This window comes from Oncorhynchus gorbuscha, linkage group LG03 (assembly GCF_021184085.1).
Source record: "Oncorhynchus gorbuscha isolate QuinsamMale2020 ecotype Even-year linkage group LG03, OgorEven_v1.0, whole genome shotgun sequence".
Lineage (NCBI taxonomy): Eukaryota > Metazoa > Chordata > Actinopteri > Salmoniformes > Salmonidae > Oncorhynchus > Oncorhynchus gorbuscha.
The window spans coordinates 25,569,566-25,584,770 of NC_060175.1; the positions used below are offsets into that span (position 1 = coordinate 25,569,566).

The 15,205-nt window shown below is 43.0% G+C and overlaps 1 protein-coding gene across 12 annotated transcripts in view; it reads left to right on the forward strand.

The window, feature by feature from the left end:
* Positions 1-15,205, forward strand: part of LOC124029232 (calcium-dependent secretion activator 1-like) — a 176,884-nt gene that overhangs the window by 155,649 nt on the left and 6,030 nt on the right. For 2 of the 12 annotated variants that reach the window (XM_046341020.1, XM_046341013.1), the window contains 13 exons: positions 710-745; positions 2,127-2,233; positions 2,911-2,940; positions 3,549-3,557; positions 5,175-5,331; positions 5,749-5,890; positions 6,974-7,138; positions 8,734-8,889; positions 11,545-11,692; positions 11,804-11,878; positions 12,114-12,197; positions 12,341-12,373; positions 14,263-14,370. In XM_046341020.1, coding sequence (XP_046196976.1) covers positions 710-745; positions 2,127-2,233; positions 2,911-2,940; positions 3,549-3,557; positions 5,175-5,331; positions 5,749-5,890; positions 6,974-7,138; positions 8,734-8,889; positions 11,545-11,692; positions 11,804-11,878; positions 12,114-12,197; positions 12,341-12,373; positions 14,263-14,370 — 1,250 coding nt within the window. The remainder of the gene's footprint in view (positions 1-709; positions 746-2,126; positions 2,234-2,910; positions 2,941-3,548; positions 3,558-5,174; positions 5,332-5,748; positions 5,891-6,973; positions 7,139-8,733; positions 8,890-11,544; positions 11,693-11,803; positions 11,879-12,113; positions 12,198-12,340; positions 12,374-14,262; positions 14,371-15,205) is intronic. The other 10 variants (XM_046341027.1, XM_046341035.1, XM_046341067.1 and 7 more) reach the window with 7 other exon arrangements.

Sequence of the window (15,205 nt, forward strand, 5' to 3'; positions counted from 1 at the left end):
TACTGTAGCCACCTAACACATTCAACTACTGTAGCCACCTAACACATTCAACTACTGTAGCCACCTAACACATTCAACTACTGTAGCTACCTAACACATTCAACTACTGTAGCTACCTAACACACTCAACTACTGTAGCTACCTAACACACTCAACTACTGTAGCTACCTAACACACTCAACTACTGTAGCTACCTAACACACTCAACTACTGTAGCTACCTAACACACTCAACTACTGTAGCTACCTAACACACTCAACTACTGTAGCTACCTAACACACTCAACTACTGTAGCTACCTAACACACTCAACTACTGTAGCTACCTAACACATTCATCTACTGTAGCTACCTAACACATTCATCTACTGTAGCTACCTAACACATTCATCTACTGTAGCTACCTAACACACTCAACTACTGTAGCTACCTAACACACTCAACTACTGTAGCTACCTAACACACTCAACTACTGTAGCTACCTAACACATTCAACTACTGTAGCTACCTAACACATTCATCTACTGTAGCTACCTAACACACTCAACTACTGTAGCGTAAAGTAGCGTAAAGTAGCGTAAAGTAGCGTAAAGTAGCGTAAAGCATGACATATTATTTCTCTCTTCTGGAAGATAAACTAATAACCATGGTGTTATGAACCTAAATATCTCTTTTCTCTTTCTTGTCTTTCTTTTCACTCTCTCTTTCCAGTTGAGAAAGATAAAAAGCCGGATCCAAATGATCCAGGTGAAGCCCTGTTTGACTTTTAGCTTAGCCCCAATACACACCTACCCTAAACACACATACACACACTCAGGTGCACTCATGCATGCATGCACGCACGTGCACACACACACACACACACACACACACACACACACACACACACACACACACACACACACACACACACACACACACACACACACACACACACACACACACACACACACACACACATGCAATACAAACATCATGTAAACACACATAAATCCCTTTAAAATCCGTCCTCATGTCTTGGCATGGCAACATTTAGCACACTAATATTTGTGGCGTGATTGTATTACTTTATAACAACATACTGGATAATATATCCTGTAGATGCATTCATGAAATTATTTTCCATTGTTTAGTTTGTGCTTCTTGCGGTCAAGTTGACGTCTACAAATGATTTGAAATAATGTTCCGTCCCCCCGACCATCCGCTCCAGAAGAAAATTGGCCCGCCACTGATTCTAGTTGATGATCCCTGGCATAGAGTATATGACGTGTGACTAAAACATTATGAGAATAAATAGGCTACACTGAAAGTATCATTTCAACATTTAGACAGATGTGATATGATGAAATGATAATTTACCAATATTAACTCTGTACAGTTCTATCTCCTCGTCCAATTAAATGTCCTGATGTTTTTTTTAACCTTTATTTAACCAGGCAAGTCAGTTAAGAACAAATTATTATTTTCAATGACGGCCTAGGAACAGTGGGTTAACTGCCTGTTCAGGGGCAGAACGACAGATTTGTACCTTGTCAGCTCTGGCGTTTTGAACTTGCAACCTTCCGGTTCCTCGTCCAACGCTCTAACCACTAGGCTACCCTGCCACATTATTGTTAATGTTCTGAATGCCTCATTTCACCATAATCAATTGTCTATTCAATTGTATGTCAGCAGATAATATGTATCTGAAAAAGTGTCCAGGTACACCCTAGATCTTACCAGTGATATCTGTTACAAACTCAACATTGAAAATGACAAGCAACAAAAGCACGAAGAGCACAGGAGCATTTTGCATGATAGTATAACAATGCATGTGTTTTCTCCATGGGATTGATTTAGTCCTTCACTTCTACCTGACTGTGTTGTCCCATATCACCTCACACTGACTGTGTACACACCATGTACTCGTACCAGTTCATTGGGGGCATGCTTTAGAAATCATGATACTCTCATCTTCAGTGCTGTTGGTCTGTGTGGTCTGTGTGCGCCAGAGAGAACCCAGAGCACTTGTGTCTTTCATTTAACATATCTCTGGAGTTAACGATATCGATGGGAAAAAAACATTCTAACAGATTCTGTTAGCTACCCCACTCTGACTGATTAACCCCCTCCAATCCTTCTGCTCCAGAGAACGTAGGCCAGTTAGTCACGCCCGCCAAAAAACTGGAGGACACTATTCGCCTGGCCGAGCTCGTCATAGAGGTCCTCCAGCAGAACCAGGAACATCATGCGGAGGTGAGTGTGTAACCCCTCCTCTCCTTCTTCTCTCATCCCTTTCGTTGTCTATGTCACTTCTTTACCTCCTCTGACACCTCCTTCGGGGCATGGAGGAGGGAGCTAGTCCATTCCTTCCTGACACCTTTATATATGATGCTGTCTTTGTGTATGGAAGCATTTTTTATCAAATATTTAATACACAGCCAGAAATCCTTAATGGGAGATGAATGTTAACATTGTACCAGGGCACTATTTCTACCCAAGGAGGCATTTTAAAGTAGGAAGGATGCAGTTCCCTTCACTTTTTCATCATTCATAACCCTGGTGGTACAATGTTACATAAAACATTGGTTGCCTTGAAAGATGGTAATGCCTTGGTGATTTCAGCCCAGTGTGTACAGTAGAGTAGAGAACAGAAGAGTATAGGTAGCTCTAATGTAGGCTAGCTGCTCCTAGTCGTACTGAACTGTAGGTGATGCATGGTCATTCCGTGTTCGCTGAGAAATTGGATCATGAAATAGAAACAGCACTAAATAGCTTTTCCCTTTCCTTTGTATTTCCTAAAAGTATAATAAACTAATGTAAACAAACAGCATGATGAGCATGTATAGCATATCTATAGGTGATCCTATGGGATCGATAAGATGAATCCAGATAAGCAGATTTATTCTATCTCTCTGACATATGCTTGACAGGCTGCAGTCACAAGTTCTGGAGATCAATCGGTACAGTATAATTATTTACCTTTCTCTTCAGTCCCATCACAAACCTCCTCTCCCTATCTATCGCATGTTGACTTGCACAGAAACTAGGGCTGCCCTTAGGGTTGTAAGGCTGAGGGGAATACACTAGAGAGGGATGGGTGGCTGTTGTGTGTTGGTGCAGAAACATCAGCTAACATGCTGAATCTGTAAAGCTCCACTATACTATAGGCGGCACAACATCGCTTTGATCATAGAGCATGTCCATGGGGCCATAAAGACTAGTCTTCTTTTCTCTAGCAGCATGTTGAAGTGCGATATACCACAGTATTCTCTCTGTGGTTCTTTTAAGGTTTGATTCAATCCAAAACTCTACCATGAATCTCTCCTCTCCTCCCTCCATTCAGCTTTAAGTTGGGTTTCAAATTACGGTTCACACTCTTTGAAAATGTAGAACACTCTTCTCCTCTTCCATCTCTCTGCTCTATCCCTCCTCCCGTCTTAGAATTGTTCCACCACTCAGAAACCCTTTATAGGAATGCCTGATACTGTAGATACACTACTGTTTACTATCCTGTACATCTCCCTGTGTTTTCACTGTCTGTATGATCGGTGATATTCGCTCCCTGCAGGGCAAAGAGGTACGTGGTGAAGTTGAATGAGAACCCCATCCCCCCTGTTTGTGCATGTCCACTAAAATGCCCTGCCCACTTTCTCTGAAGTGTTGGTACAGTCCTCCAGAACTTCTCCTTTGAGCCTGTTGTGAACGATGGTGCCTGTTGCAGCACTAGAGCCTGTACCCTCTCTGGCTGAGCCTGAGCACTGAGCCTGGGTCTGCAGTAGAGGCCTGGGCCTTGCCTGGGTTACCCTCCCCCAACATACAGTAGGATGGAGCCTCCAATTTACCTGTCCATCCCTCCTTCCTGGAACTATAACCTGAGTCCACACTCACTCCCCCTGCCCTGTGTATGATGATGGAGCTTGCACAGGTCTGCTGCGTGTACTATAGCACTAATGATTTATAGTGTTGTAAATAGTCTTGGATGGGGTGGGCAGGTAACTGGGCAGACAGTAGGTAAGTGAGGACTTGACTGCAATGCCGTACCACTGCGCTAGGCTAGCTATAGTCCCCCTATGGCAAATGTTTTTTCAGGGGATATTGATTCGATATGGAATAAAAGCATGCAACATAACTGGAAGGATTCAGCTTTTCACAGTTGAATCAGTTTCCCCTTTTGGAATTTGTCAAATGTCAAGTTTTTCCAAAGATGAGCAAATAAGCAGAGCCAAGACTGCGAGCACAGGAGCAACATCAACAGAAAGGTTAATGAAAACAGACATGGATAAATACCTCCTTCTGACCTACTAAGTAGCATTGTTCCCCCTAACTAGTCATCCTGAAAATAACTGCGGAGACCCATATCAAGTACCTTGGTCTGTTCACAAATTGTCCCTCTGAAGACCCTGTAGTTAGTAGAGAAGCTATGTGCTGCAGTCTTCGGTCAGTGTGCCTACTTCCTATTATATGGCAGTGTGCAGTGCATGGACATGACCTGTGTCACATTCACATCTACAGAGGAGTGTTCGGTTGGTATGGCAATGATGTGAATGGTGGAAACCCGAGCTCCTTCCTGGTCCTGGAGAGAAAAGCATGTAGGGAGTTTTCCACATCAGTCTGCATGAGAAAAGGTACCTAAGGCACCCCCCTTCCCCCGCCAGGCTGTGACCCTCCCTCAATCTAGAGATGAATTATCAATAATTACTGAATACAACATAATTACTCAGCTTTATGATATCATCATGCTATTTTTGGCTTTGTGTATAAATGTATTGTAAAGTTCTTCTCACATTGGTGGGAGGCTAGCTAAGGTTTTAAGCAGCCCAGACCCCTTTAGTCTTCACCAGCAAGAGCTGTGGATTGGTTTTACTCATTATTGGAGGACACATGGGTTTGCAAGGCTACAGACATCCATTACTATAGTTAACCACATAAAGTCACTACATTTAACGGCCAACAATCCAAGTACACTGTGCCTACTTACCTACACATAATATCAGTCCACAGTGCTTTGCTGGTGTGGGGTTTGTTAGAGCTCTGATTAGCTCCAGTACGTGTGTGATCCTTCCCAGTCTGCTCTGCCCCCTCGCTGTCCAGCCTGCTCTACCCCATATCCTCACACCCTGACTGGGGCTTGTGTTCAACATTCACCCCCTCCCTGGTTCTGTCTCTGTCCTGTCTGTGGTGTGTGTGTGTCTAGGCCTTTGCCTGGTGGTCTGACCTGATGACGGAGCACGCTGAGACCTTCCTGGCCATGTACGCTGTGGACATGGACGCTGCCCTGGAGATCCAGTCTCCTGAGAGCTGGGACAGCTTCCCTCTCTTCCAGCTGCTTAATGACTTCCTCCGCACGGACTGTACGTTTCCTGTTTCTCTTCTTATATACACCAATGGCCTTCTCCAATAAACATTAAGGAACAAGTTAGATTCTTGTCATATCTTGGAATGTGAAAGAGATTAACCACCCACTCAAAAGTCCAGTTTTCACCCATCTTAAACAGCTAAAGCTGGCTGTGGCATTTCTCCAGGAATAGCACCTTGGAAACAGTGATTCAGAACAGATTATTTTCAAAAACATGTACTGTTCTGTGCTATACTAACACTGCTTGGTCCTGCCCCTTTGTGACATTTATGTTATAATATCAATACTGTATTCTCTCTCTCCATCTTCTGCCTAAATCACTGCTCTTCTATGATGTTTATTAACAATATAACTATTAAACAATGTTTATTGCTATAATCTCTTTATTCTCTCTCTCTTCTTCTGCTTCTAGATCACCTGTGCAATGGGAAATTCCACAAACACCTGCAGGACCTCTATTCTCCCCTGGTGGTTAGATATGTAGACCTGATGGAGTCCTCCATCGCTCAGTCTATCACCAGGGGGTGTGAGGGAGAGTCCTGGGTGCCTGTAAAGTAAGGGACCATCCACCCTCTCACTAACTGTCTGCTATTTTAGGATGGCTAGAGAGGCCAGGATAGAGACACTCTTACAAGACTACTATACCTCATGTTGTTCACTCCTTAATGAAATTTGACTGCCTCACCACACTCCTCAGTCAGAGTTTCTTTTCTGATGAGGAAAACATATCCCGATAGGCATTAATACAACTTTTATTAGGATACAAAGGCCTTGGAGATCAGTGATTCCAACTTCAGAAACAAATTAAACCTGAATATGATGGTACGACGATAAGGTATTATTAAAACTATTAGTTTTATTGTCAGAAGCTCTAGGCTTTAGAGTGTATTGTTCTGTTTAATTGAAGTCAATCTCCAATATTTCCATCCTTTTTGTTTCATGGTCTAACGTTCAAAGTCTGTGCTTTGAAATGTCGCTAGGGACAGAAGCTCTCCGGTGTTGTTTTTGTTTCATGGTCTAACGTTCATAGTCTGTGCTTTGAAATGTCGCTAGGGACAGAAGCTCTCCGGTGTTGTTTTTGTTTCATGGTCTAACGTTCATAGTCTGTGCTTTGAAATGTCGCTAGGGACAGAAGCTCTCCGGTGTTGTTTTTGTTTCTAATTTGCTCTTTTTCACTTTGTAAGTAATTCTTATTGATTTGTCATTCCATTTACATTTAGCTTTGCTTTCTTCATAAAGGAAGCTCTTTACAAAGCTCTAAACCTCAAAGGAAAATGCATATTTCTAGACGATAGGTCTTGTGTTTATATAACTTTGCTGTTTTGTCTCACCACTGCTGTTATACTCTATGTGTCTCTGTGTCTCTGAAATCCACCGCTTATTCTGAATGTAGTAGGTCCTCTTTTTCTATGTGCTTCAGAAAACATCTGCTTCTCTAGCTGTTGCTCTTGTTTATGTGTGGTATTTACATACCATGTATCATGTCAGAAGATGATCGGTTTCTTTGTGACTTTTCCACTTGTGTTCTGGATTTGATTACTTTGACTGTACAGTGTCACATGGCTTTGATCTGCATCAGTGTCTACATTACCACTGTTCTGGATTTATTTTGTTCTTTTTGTCTGTCTCTTCTGCAGGAGCTTAACAAGTAATCTGCCCAATGTGAATCTCCAAATACCAAATGTCAACCTCCAAATTCCCAAAGTACCAAATCTGCCGCCAGTAGCAGGACTATCAGTTAACCTTCCAACAATGCCTAGTTTTTCCACCCCGTCATGGATGGCTGCTATCTATGTCCCTGAGTGTGTATTCAACTAGTTCACCTTAGAGTTATGTGCATCAGCAACATATTGCCTTGGTATGAAGATGTCCCCTAGGTCCCCATGTCACAGGTCATTGACAATTCAAATATTGATTTACATTTTGAAATATCTCTGCCAACGACCTGCTTAGACATTATGTAAGGGAAAATAGCTTATTTCTCAACTCCATAGGCAAGAGCATGGCACGCACATTCCAGATATGACTACTTTACGTTCCTCAAATCAAATCTGGGGTAAACATTCAAGCAGACCGGTCTTTACCGATCCTATCATGTTCATGCCAAGAGCACTGCAAAGGGGTTAAATACAGTAGTTTAGGCTTGTTTAGAGTTTAGACTTGTTTGTTCTTGAAATGAATGGCTATGTGATGCCTTCTCATTTCCCCTCAACATGCATGCAGTTGAGCTGCGAGGTACAGAGATACAGATTCAAACCATCTCTCACTGGAAGTGTTGGGGTTTGTTGCACTGAGCTCTATTGCAGCAGTGGACATAGTTCATCTGGAATTTTCTGTCCAATGTGTATCTTTCCTCCTCTCTCCAACAGTTTTCATAATTGCACTAGCTGTAGAGAATAACGTAGTTTGTCCATAGTGCTCATGAACAGTTGACTATACCACTGATTGCTAATAGAAAACACAGTTGCATCAGCACTATGTATGAATATTACTGGTCCTGGCTCACATGACTGTCTATGGCCAGTGGGATAGGGTGGGTGGGGCTGGTGGTTAGCGGGTGTTTTCATTCTAGTGTTTTTATTTCTATGGTTGGGATCTGGAGTGGTGGGTAGAGAGTCCACCTGGTTGTAACTGGGTGGGTGGACTGTTAGCTGAATGCTCTGAAGCAACCACCGCTTCAGTGCAGCTGGCATCCAATATAGTAGAGATCTGCCCCCTCTCCTGTCCTCTTTTACTCTCCTCCTCCTCCTGCTTTTCCTGCATCCTCTATCTCAGTCAGCTCTACCCAGGATGTCAGCAACTTCAGACAGGACTGCATGGTGTGTTTAATAGCTACTACACTGTAGTATACCCGCCCAGTACCACCAGTCTGAGGACATGGGGGGTGAGAGAGGGGGCTGCTCTTCAAGAGTTTTATTTACTGTGATTGATCGTATATACCCAAAACAAACTAAGTTCAATAGAGATCAATTAAACCTACTTTTGAACACAAAATTATAGCCATGTTTCAAGGCACGCCTTCCCTTACCTCTCTACTCCCTCGCTCCCTCGCCTGTGAGATATCTGCAGTGACAATCCTGCATGATTCCACTTCACACCTAAAGGGTTAATAATGTGCTACAGCATGGTTATTTCAATGTTGGAGTCAACCCTGACCTTTTATTTCCCCCACACACTGACTGTCTGTCAGAGAAGATCTGATATTTATAAGTTGAGTTAATATGAAGGACATTACTCTGGAACAGTCGGTCGGTGTGTGGTTAGAATAAAGGAACTTTGACCCCAGCAGTTGAGGTGTGGAGGATCAGCATCCTCCTTTACACCTCCCTGACCCCTCTGTCTTCTGTGACCTTTGCCCTCTGACCTGTTTGTGTTTGGGTGTGCCGTTGGTGTGCAGCAATGGCTCTGGGACATCGGAGGACTTGTTTTGGAAGCTGGAGGCGCTGCAGACCTTCATCAGGGACCTGCACTGGCCCGAGGAGGAGTTTGCCAAACACCTGGAGAACCGCATGAAGCTCATGTCCAGCGACATGATCGAGAACTGCGTCAAACGGTGTGTGTGTGTTGTGTTGTGTGTACGTTTCTGTGCTGGATTCGATATAATGGTGTTATCAGTGTATGTGTGTGTCAAATCAAATCAAATCACATTTTATTGGTCACATACACATGGTTAGCAGATGTTAATGTGAGTGTAGCGAAAGGCTTGTGCTTCTAGTTCCGAGCATGTAGTAATATCTAACAAGTAATCAAACAATTTCACAACAACTACCTTATACACACAAGTGTAAAGGAATGAATGAGAATATGTACATATAAATACATGGGTGAGCGATGGCCGAATGGCAAGATGCAGTAGATGGTATAGAATACAGTATATACATATGAGATGAGCAATGTAGGGTATGTAAACATTATATAAAGTGGCATTGTTTAAAGTAACTAGTGATGCATCTATTACATCCAATTTTTAATTGTTATAGTGGCTAGAGATGAGAGTCAGTATGTTGGCAGCAGCCACTCAATGTTAGTGATGGCTGTTTAACAGTCTGATGGCCTTGAGATAAAAGCTGTTTTTCACTCTCTCGGTCCCAGCTTTGATGCACCTGTACTGACCTCGCCTTCTGGATAATAGCGGGGTGACCTTGTGGTTGTTGACCTTGATGATCTTTTTGGCCTTCCTGTGACATCGGGTGGTGTAGGTGTCCAGGAGGGCAGGTAGTTTTCCCCCGGTGATGCGTTGTGCAGACCTCACTACGCTCTGGAGAGCCTTACGATTGTGGGCAGAGCAGTTGCCGTACCAGGCGGTGATACTGCCCGACAGGATGCTCTCGATTGTACATCTGTAAAAGTTTGTGAGTGTTTTTGGTGACAAGCCAAATTTCTTCAGCCTCCTGAGGTTGCTGTTGCGCCTTCTTCACCACTCTGTCTGTGTGAGTGGACCATTTAAGTTTGTCCGCGATGTGTACGCCGAGGAACTTAAAACTTTCCACCTTCTCCACTACTGTCCCGTCGGTGTTGATGGGGGGGGGGGGGGTGCTCCCTCTACAGTTTCCTGAAGTCTACGATCATCTCCTGTTTGGTTGACGTTGAGTGTGAGGTTATTTTCCTGAAACCACACTCCGAGGGTCCTCACCTCCTCCCTGTAGGCCGTCTCGTCGTTGTTGGTAATCAAGCCTACCACTGTAGTGTCGTCTGCAAACTTGATGATTGAGTTGGAGGCGTGCATGGCCACGCAGTCATGGGTGAACAGGGAGTACAGGAAAGGTCTGAGAACGCACCCTTGTGGGGCCCCAGTGTTGAGGATCTGCGGGTTGAAGATGTTGTTTCCTACCCTCTCCACTTGGGTGTATTTGTATTCGGTCACGTTTCCGTTCGCCTTGCCCTGATTAAAAGCAGTGGTTCGCGCTTTCAGTTTTGTGCGAATGCTGCCATCAATCCACAGTTGGGGAAGGTCTTAATTGTCGCCGTGGGTACAACATCACCGATGCACTTGCTAATAAACTCGCTCACCGAATCAGCGTATACATCAATGTTGTTGTCCGACGCTATCCGGAACATATCCCAGTCCATGTGATCGAAGCAATCTTGAAGCGTGGAATCAGATTGGTTGGACCAGCATTGAATACACCTGAGCATGGGCATTTCCTGTTTTAGTTTCTGTCTATATGCTGGGCGCAACAAAATGGAGTGGTGGTCAGATTTGCCAAAAGGAGGGCGAGGGAGGGCATTGTTTGTGTCGCGGAAGTTAGAGTAACAATGATCCAGAATTTTGACAGCCCGGGTCTTTAGGGATTAGGGAGCCTTGTTTTCAGATTAGCCTTGTTAAAATCCCCAGTTATAATAAATGCACCCTCAGGATATGTGGTTTCCAGTTTACAAAGAGTCATAAGAAGTTATTTCAGGGCCGTCGAGGTGTCTGCTTTGGGGGGGGGGGGGCGGGTATAGACGACTGTGAAAATAATCGAAGAGAATTCTCTTGGTAGATAATGCGGTCGGCCATTGATTGTAAGGAATTCTAGGTCAGGTACTTGAGTTCCTGTATGTTGTTATGATCACACCCCAACTCGTTAATCATAAGGCATACACCCCCGCCCTTCTTCTTACCAGAGAGATGTTTGTTTCTGTCGGCGCGATGCGTGAAGAAACCAGGTGGCTGTACCGACTCTGATAACACATCCCCAAGTGAGCCATGTTTCTGTGAAACAGAGAATGTTACAATCTCTGATGTCTCTCTGGAAGGCAACCCTTGCTCGGATTTCATTTACCTTGTTGTCAAGACATTGGCGAGTAGTTTACTCGGGAGTGGTGGGCGATGTGCCCCTCTACGGAGCCTGACCAGAAGACCGCTCCGTTTTCCCCTTGCCCCTTTGCCCCGTTGTTTTGGGTCGCCTGCTTGGATCCGATCCATTGTCCTGGGTGGTGGATTCCTGGTCATAATGTTGGTAAGTTGACGTTGCTCTTATATCCAATAGTTCATCCCGGCTGTATGTAATAAGAATGAAGATTTCCTGGGGTAACAGTGTAAGAAACAATACATAAAAAACAAAATACTGTATAGTTTCCTAAGAAAGCGAAGCGAGGCGGTGTTGTGGTCGTGTCGGTGTTGGTGTGTATGTGTGTGTCTCTCGATCATGTGGCTGGACATGAGCCTCTGCCTCAAACAAGATAAGATACATTACATAGAGATGTTCACTGATGTGTATTGCAGCACTAAGATGGCATTTGAGTCCAAGCTGGCAAAGAGCAGCAGGGGAACAGACTTCCGCATCTCGGCAGCAATATGCACCATGTTCAATGTGATGGTGGACGCGAAGGACCAGTCCGCCAAGCTGTGTGCCATGGAGATGGGCCAGGAGGTAAGAATGTGGTGCAAAGGTTGCGGGTTCAATTCCCACAAGGGATCACATACACCTACTAGAAAATGTACCACCAAAATAGATGAACTGTGTGTTATTTTGGTATTTCAGAAACAGTACCACGCCCAAATAGATGAACTGATTGAGGAGAGTGTGAAAGACATGATCCAACTCATGGTGGCTAAGGTATACCTCACTCTTTTTCTTTCTTCTAGAAGTTGTCCTTCCTAACAATACATGACTCATATTGTGGTTGGCCTCAGCTTGCTTTGTGGTACTAGAAAAGAATTGTGATTTGTGGTCTGGGATAAATCTATTTGTTAGTTGTTTGAAACCATTTCATTGTTGTATTTGGCGCATGTGACAAATACAATTTGATTCAATTTTTTATTTGTTGTTTGTGTGTCTCACTTCTTCTCAGTTTGTGGTTATTCTGGAGGCTCTGTTGGCGAAGATCTCCCGATACGATGAAGGCACTCTCTTCTCATCTTTCATGTCATTCACGGTAAGACTATACTTCTCTACTGTATCTCATCCAATATCGTGGTAGATGGAACTGTTTTTCTGTCAATTATTTTTGTTATATTGGTGACTGTGCAAATTATGCAATTCTCATCTTTTCTTGTCACATTCTGTCTGTAATTTCAGGTGAAAGCTGCGTCTAAGTATGTGGATGTCCCTGTAAGTGTGCTGCAGTCCACGTTGATATCTGTAAAATGTCAAACCAGTAGAGATATGTGATCTGAAAGGAAGTACATATAATTCAGTACATTCTTATGTGTTTGGGGTGATTTTACTGTGCTGTGCAGAGAAGATACATTTTTCTCCCATAACCCCTTCCCCTCCCAACTCTGCCTCTATTTATTCTCTTTAATACTTTTTACTTTGTGAGTAGGTACAGTTGAAGTCAGAAGTTTGCAAACACTTAGGTTAGAGTCATGAAAACTCATTTTTTCAACCACTCCACAAATTTCTTGTTAACAAACTATAGTTTTGGCAAGTCGGTTAGGACATCTACTTTGTGCATGACACAAGTCATTTTTTCCAACAATTGTTTACAGACAGATTATTTCACTGTATCACAATTCCAGTGAGTCAGAAGTGTAAATATACTATGTAGACTGTGCCTTTAAACAGCTTGGAAAATTCCAGAAAATGATGTCATGGCTTTAGAAGCTTCTGATAATTGCCATCATTTGTACCTGTGGATGTGTTTCAAGGCCTACCTTCAAACTCAGTGCATCTTTTCTTGACATCATGCGAAAATCAAAAGAAATCAGCCAAGAACTCATAAAAAAAATTGTAGACCTCCACAAGTCTGGTTCATCCTTGAAAGCAATTTCCAAATGCCTGAAGGTACCACGTTCATCTGAACAAACAATAGTACGCAAGTATGAATACCATGGGACCACGCAGCCGCCATACTTCTCAGGAAGGAGACGTGTTCTGTCTCCTGGAGATGAACGTACTTTGGCGCGAAAAGTGCCAATAAATCCCAGAACAACAGCAAAGGACCTTGAGATGATGCTGGAGGAAACCGGTACAAAAGTATCTATATCCACAGTAAAACTAGTCCTATATCAACATAACCCGAAAGGCCGCTCTGCAAGGAAGAAGCCACTGCTCCAAAACTGCCATAAAAATGCCAGACTACGGTTTGCAACTGCACATGGGGACAAAAATTATACTTTTTGGAGAAATGTCCTCTGGTCTGATGAAACAAAAATAGAACTGTTTGGCCATAATGACCATCGTTATGTTTGGAGGAAAAAGGGGGAGGCTTGCAAGCCGAAGAACACCATCCCAAACGTGAAGCATGGGGGTGGCAGCATCATGTTGTGGGGGTGCTTTGCTGCAGGAGAGACTAGTGCACTTCACAAAATAGATGCAAATGGGTCTTCCAAATGGACAATGACCCCAGGAATATTTCCAAAGTTGTGGCAAAATGGTTTAAGGACAACAAAGTCAAGTTATTGGAGTGGCCATCACAAAGCCCTGACCTCAATCCTATAGAAAATGTATGGGCAGAACTGAAAAAGGATGTGTGAGCAAGAAGGCCTACAAACCTGACTCAGTTACACCAGCTCTGTCAGGAGGAATGGGCCAAAATTCACCCAACTTATTGTGGGAAGCTTGTGGAAGGCTTCCCAAAACATTTGACTCAAGTTAAACAATTTAAAGGCAATGCTACCAAATACTAATTGAGTGAATGTAAACTTCTGACCCACTGGGAATGTGATGAAAGAAATAAAATCTGAAATAAACAATTCTCTCTACTATTATTCTGACATCTCGCCTTCTTAAAATAAAGTGGTGATCCTAATTGACCTAAAACAGGGAATTTTTACTCGGATTAAATGTCAGGAATTATGAAAAACTGAGTTTAAATGTATTTGGCTAAGGTGTATGTTATCTTCCGACTTCAACTGTATTTAGTACATTATATCATTATTTAATTTCAGAGTGTTCAATATTTTATTTATTTTCCATATTCTTTAGTATATTTTAAATACATTTGACATATTACAAATGACAGATTTACAATGTTTCTGTTTCTGGTGTGTTTGCAGAAGCCTGGGATGGACGTTGCCGACGGTTACGTGACCTGTGTCCGCCACTCTCAGGACATTCTGCGAGATAAGGTCAATGAGGAGGTGTATATAGAAAGGTTATTTGATGTAAGTAAGATGCCTCCTCCTGACCAATAGGGAGGGGGGTTTCCAAAATGTGGCAAAACAATTATGACAGAGAAGGGATATGATATGTCACATTTTGAGACCATGGGCTGTGTGTAAACCTATCACAGCCTGGTACAGAAGAGGGCCATGTTCTATTATCCTCCTCTAGTGGCTTTCCTCTTCTATCTTTTCTTCCTCCTCTGCTGCTGCCCACTGTATTCTGGTATGCATTGCCACAGAGCTTTTGGACCTTTGGGAATTGGTTGGATCCCTTTTGTTTACAAGCAAAGAATCCAAACAAGCACCATCAGGCAGGATTATCAAAAGCAGTGCTCTCGGGTAAAGAAAGATATGGGATTATGCACAGATCATCTAATTCACTCCAACACTAGGATACATAATAACTAACATTCATTTTCTATGTAAATCATCTTGAATATGATATAGTACTTTACAATTCAGATGTCGGATCTTCATTTGTGGATTAAAATTTATGGACATTTTTGTAGGGGTTGAAACGTACTTCGTAAGGAAAAATCAAGCCTGAAATTTCAATGTGGAAAATACAGACTTCAGAAGCCTTCTTAAACCTCAAACACTCAAAGATTTAAATGCCATGCATTGCAGGAACGTTCTCCTGCAACAAGGTGATCAAATGAAGATCCTACATCTGTACACGTTCACGTTTGAATGGGTCTGGCATAAAGCCAGTGATATGAGAGCACTGTCTTACAAGCACGTAATCCTTATGTGGTGCATTTGAAATAATGTGTCCACCATTTCCGTGAGGTGTACTACGGTAATGTGTGTCTGCTTCATACCCCTGAAATGTATA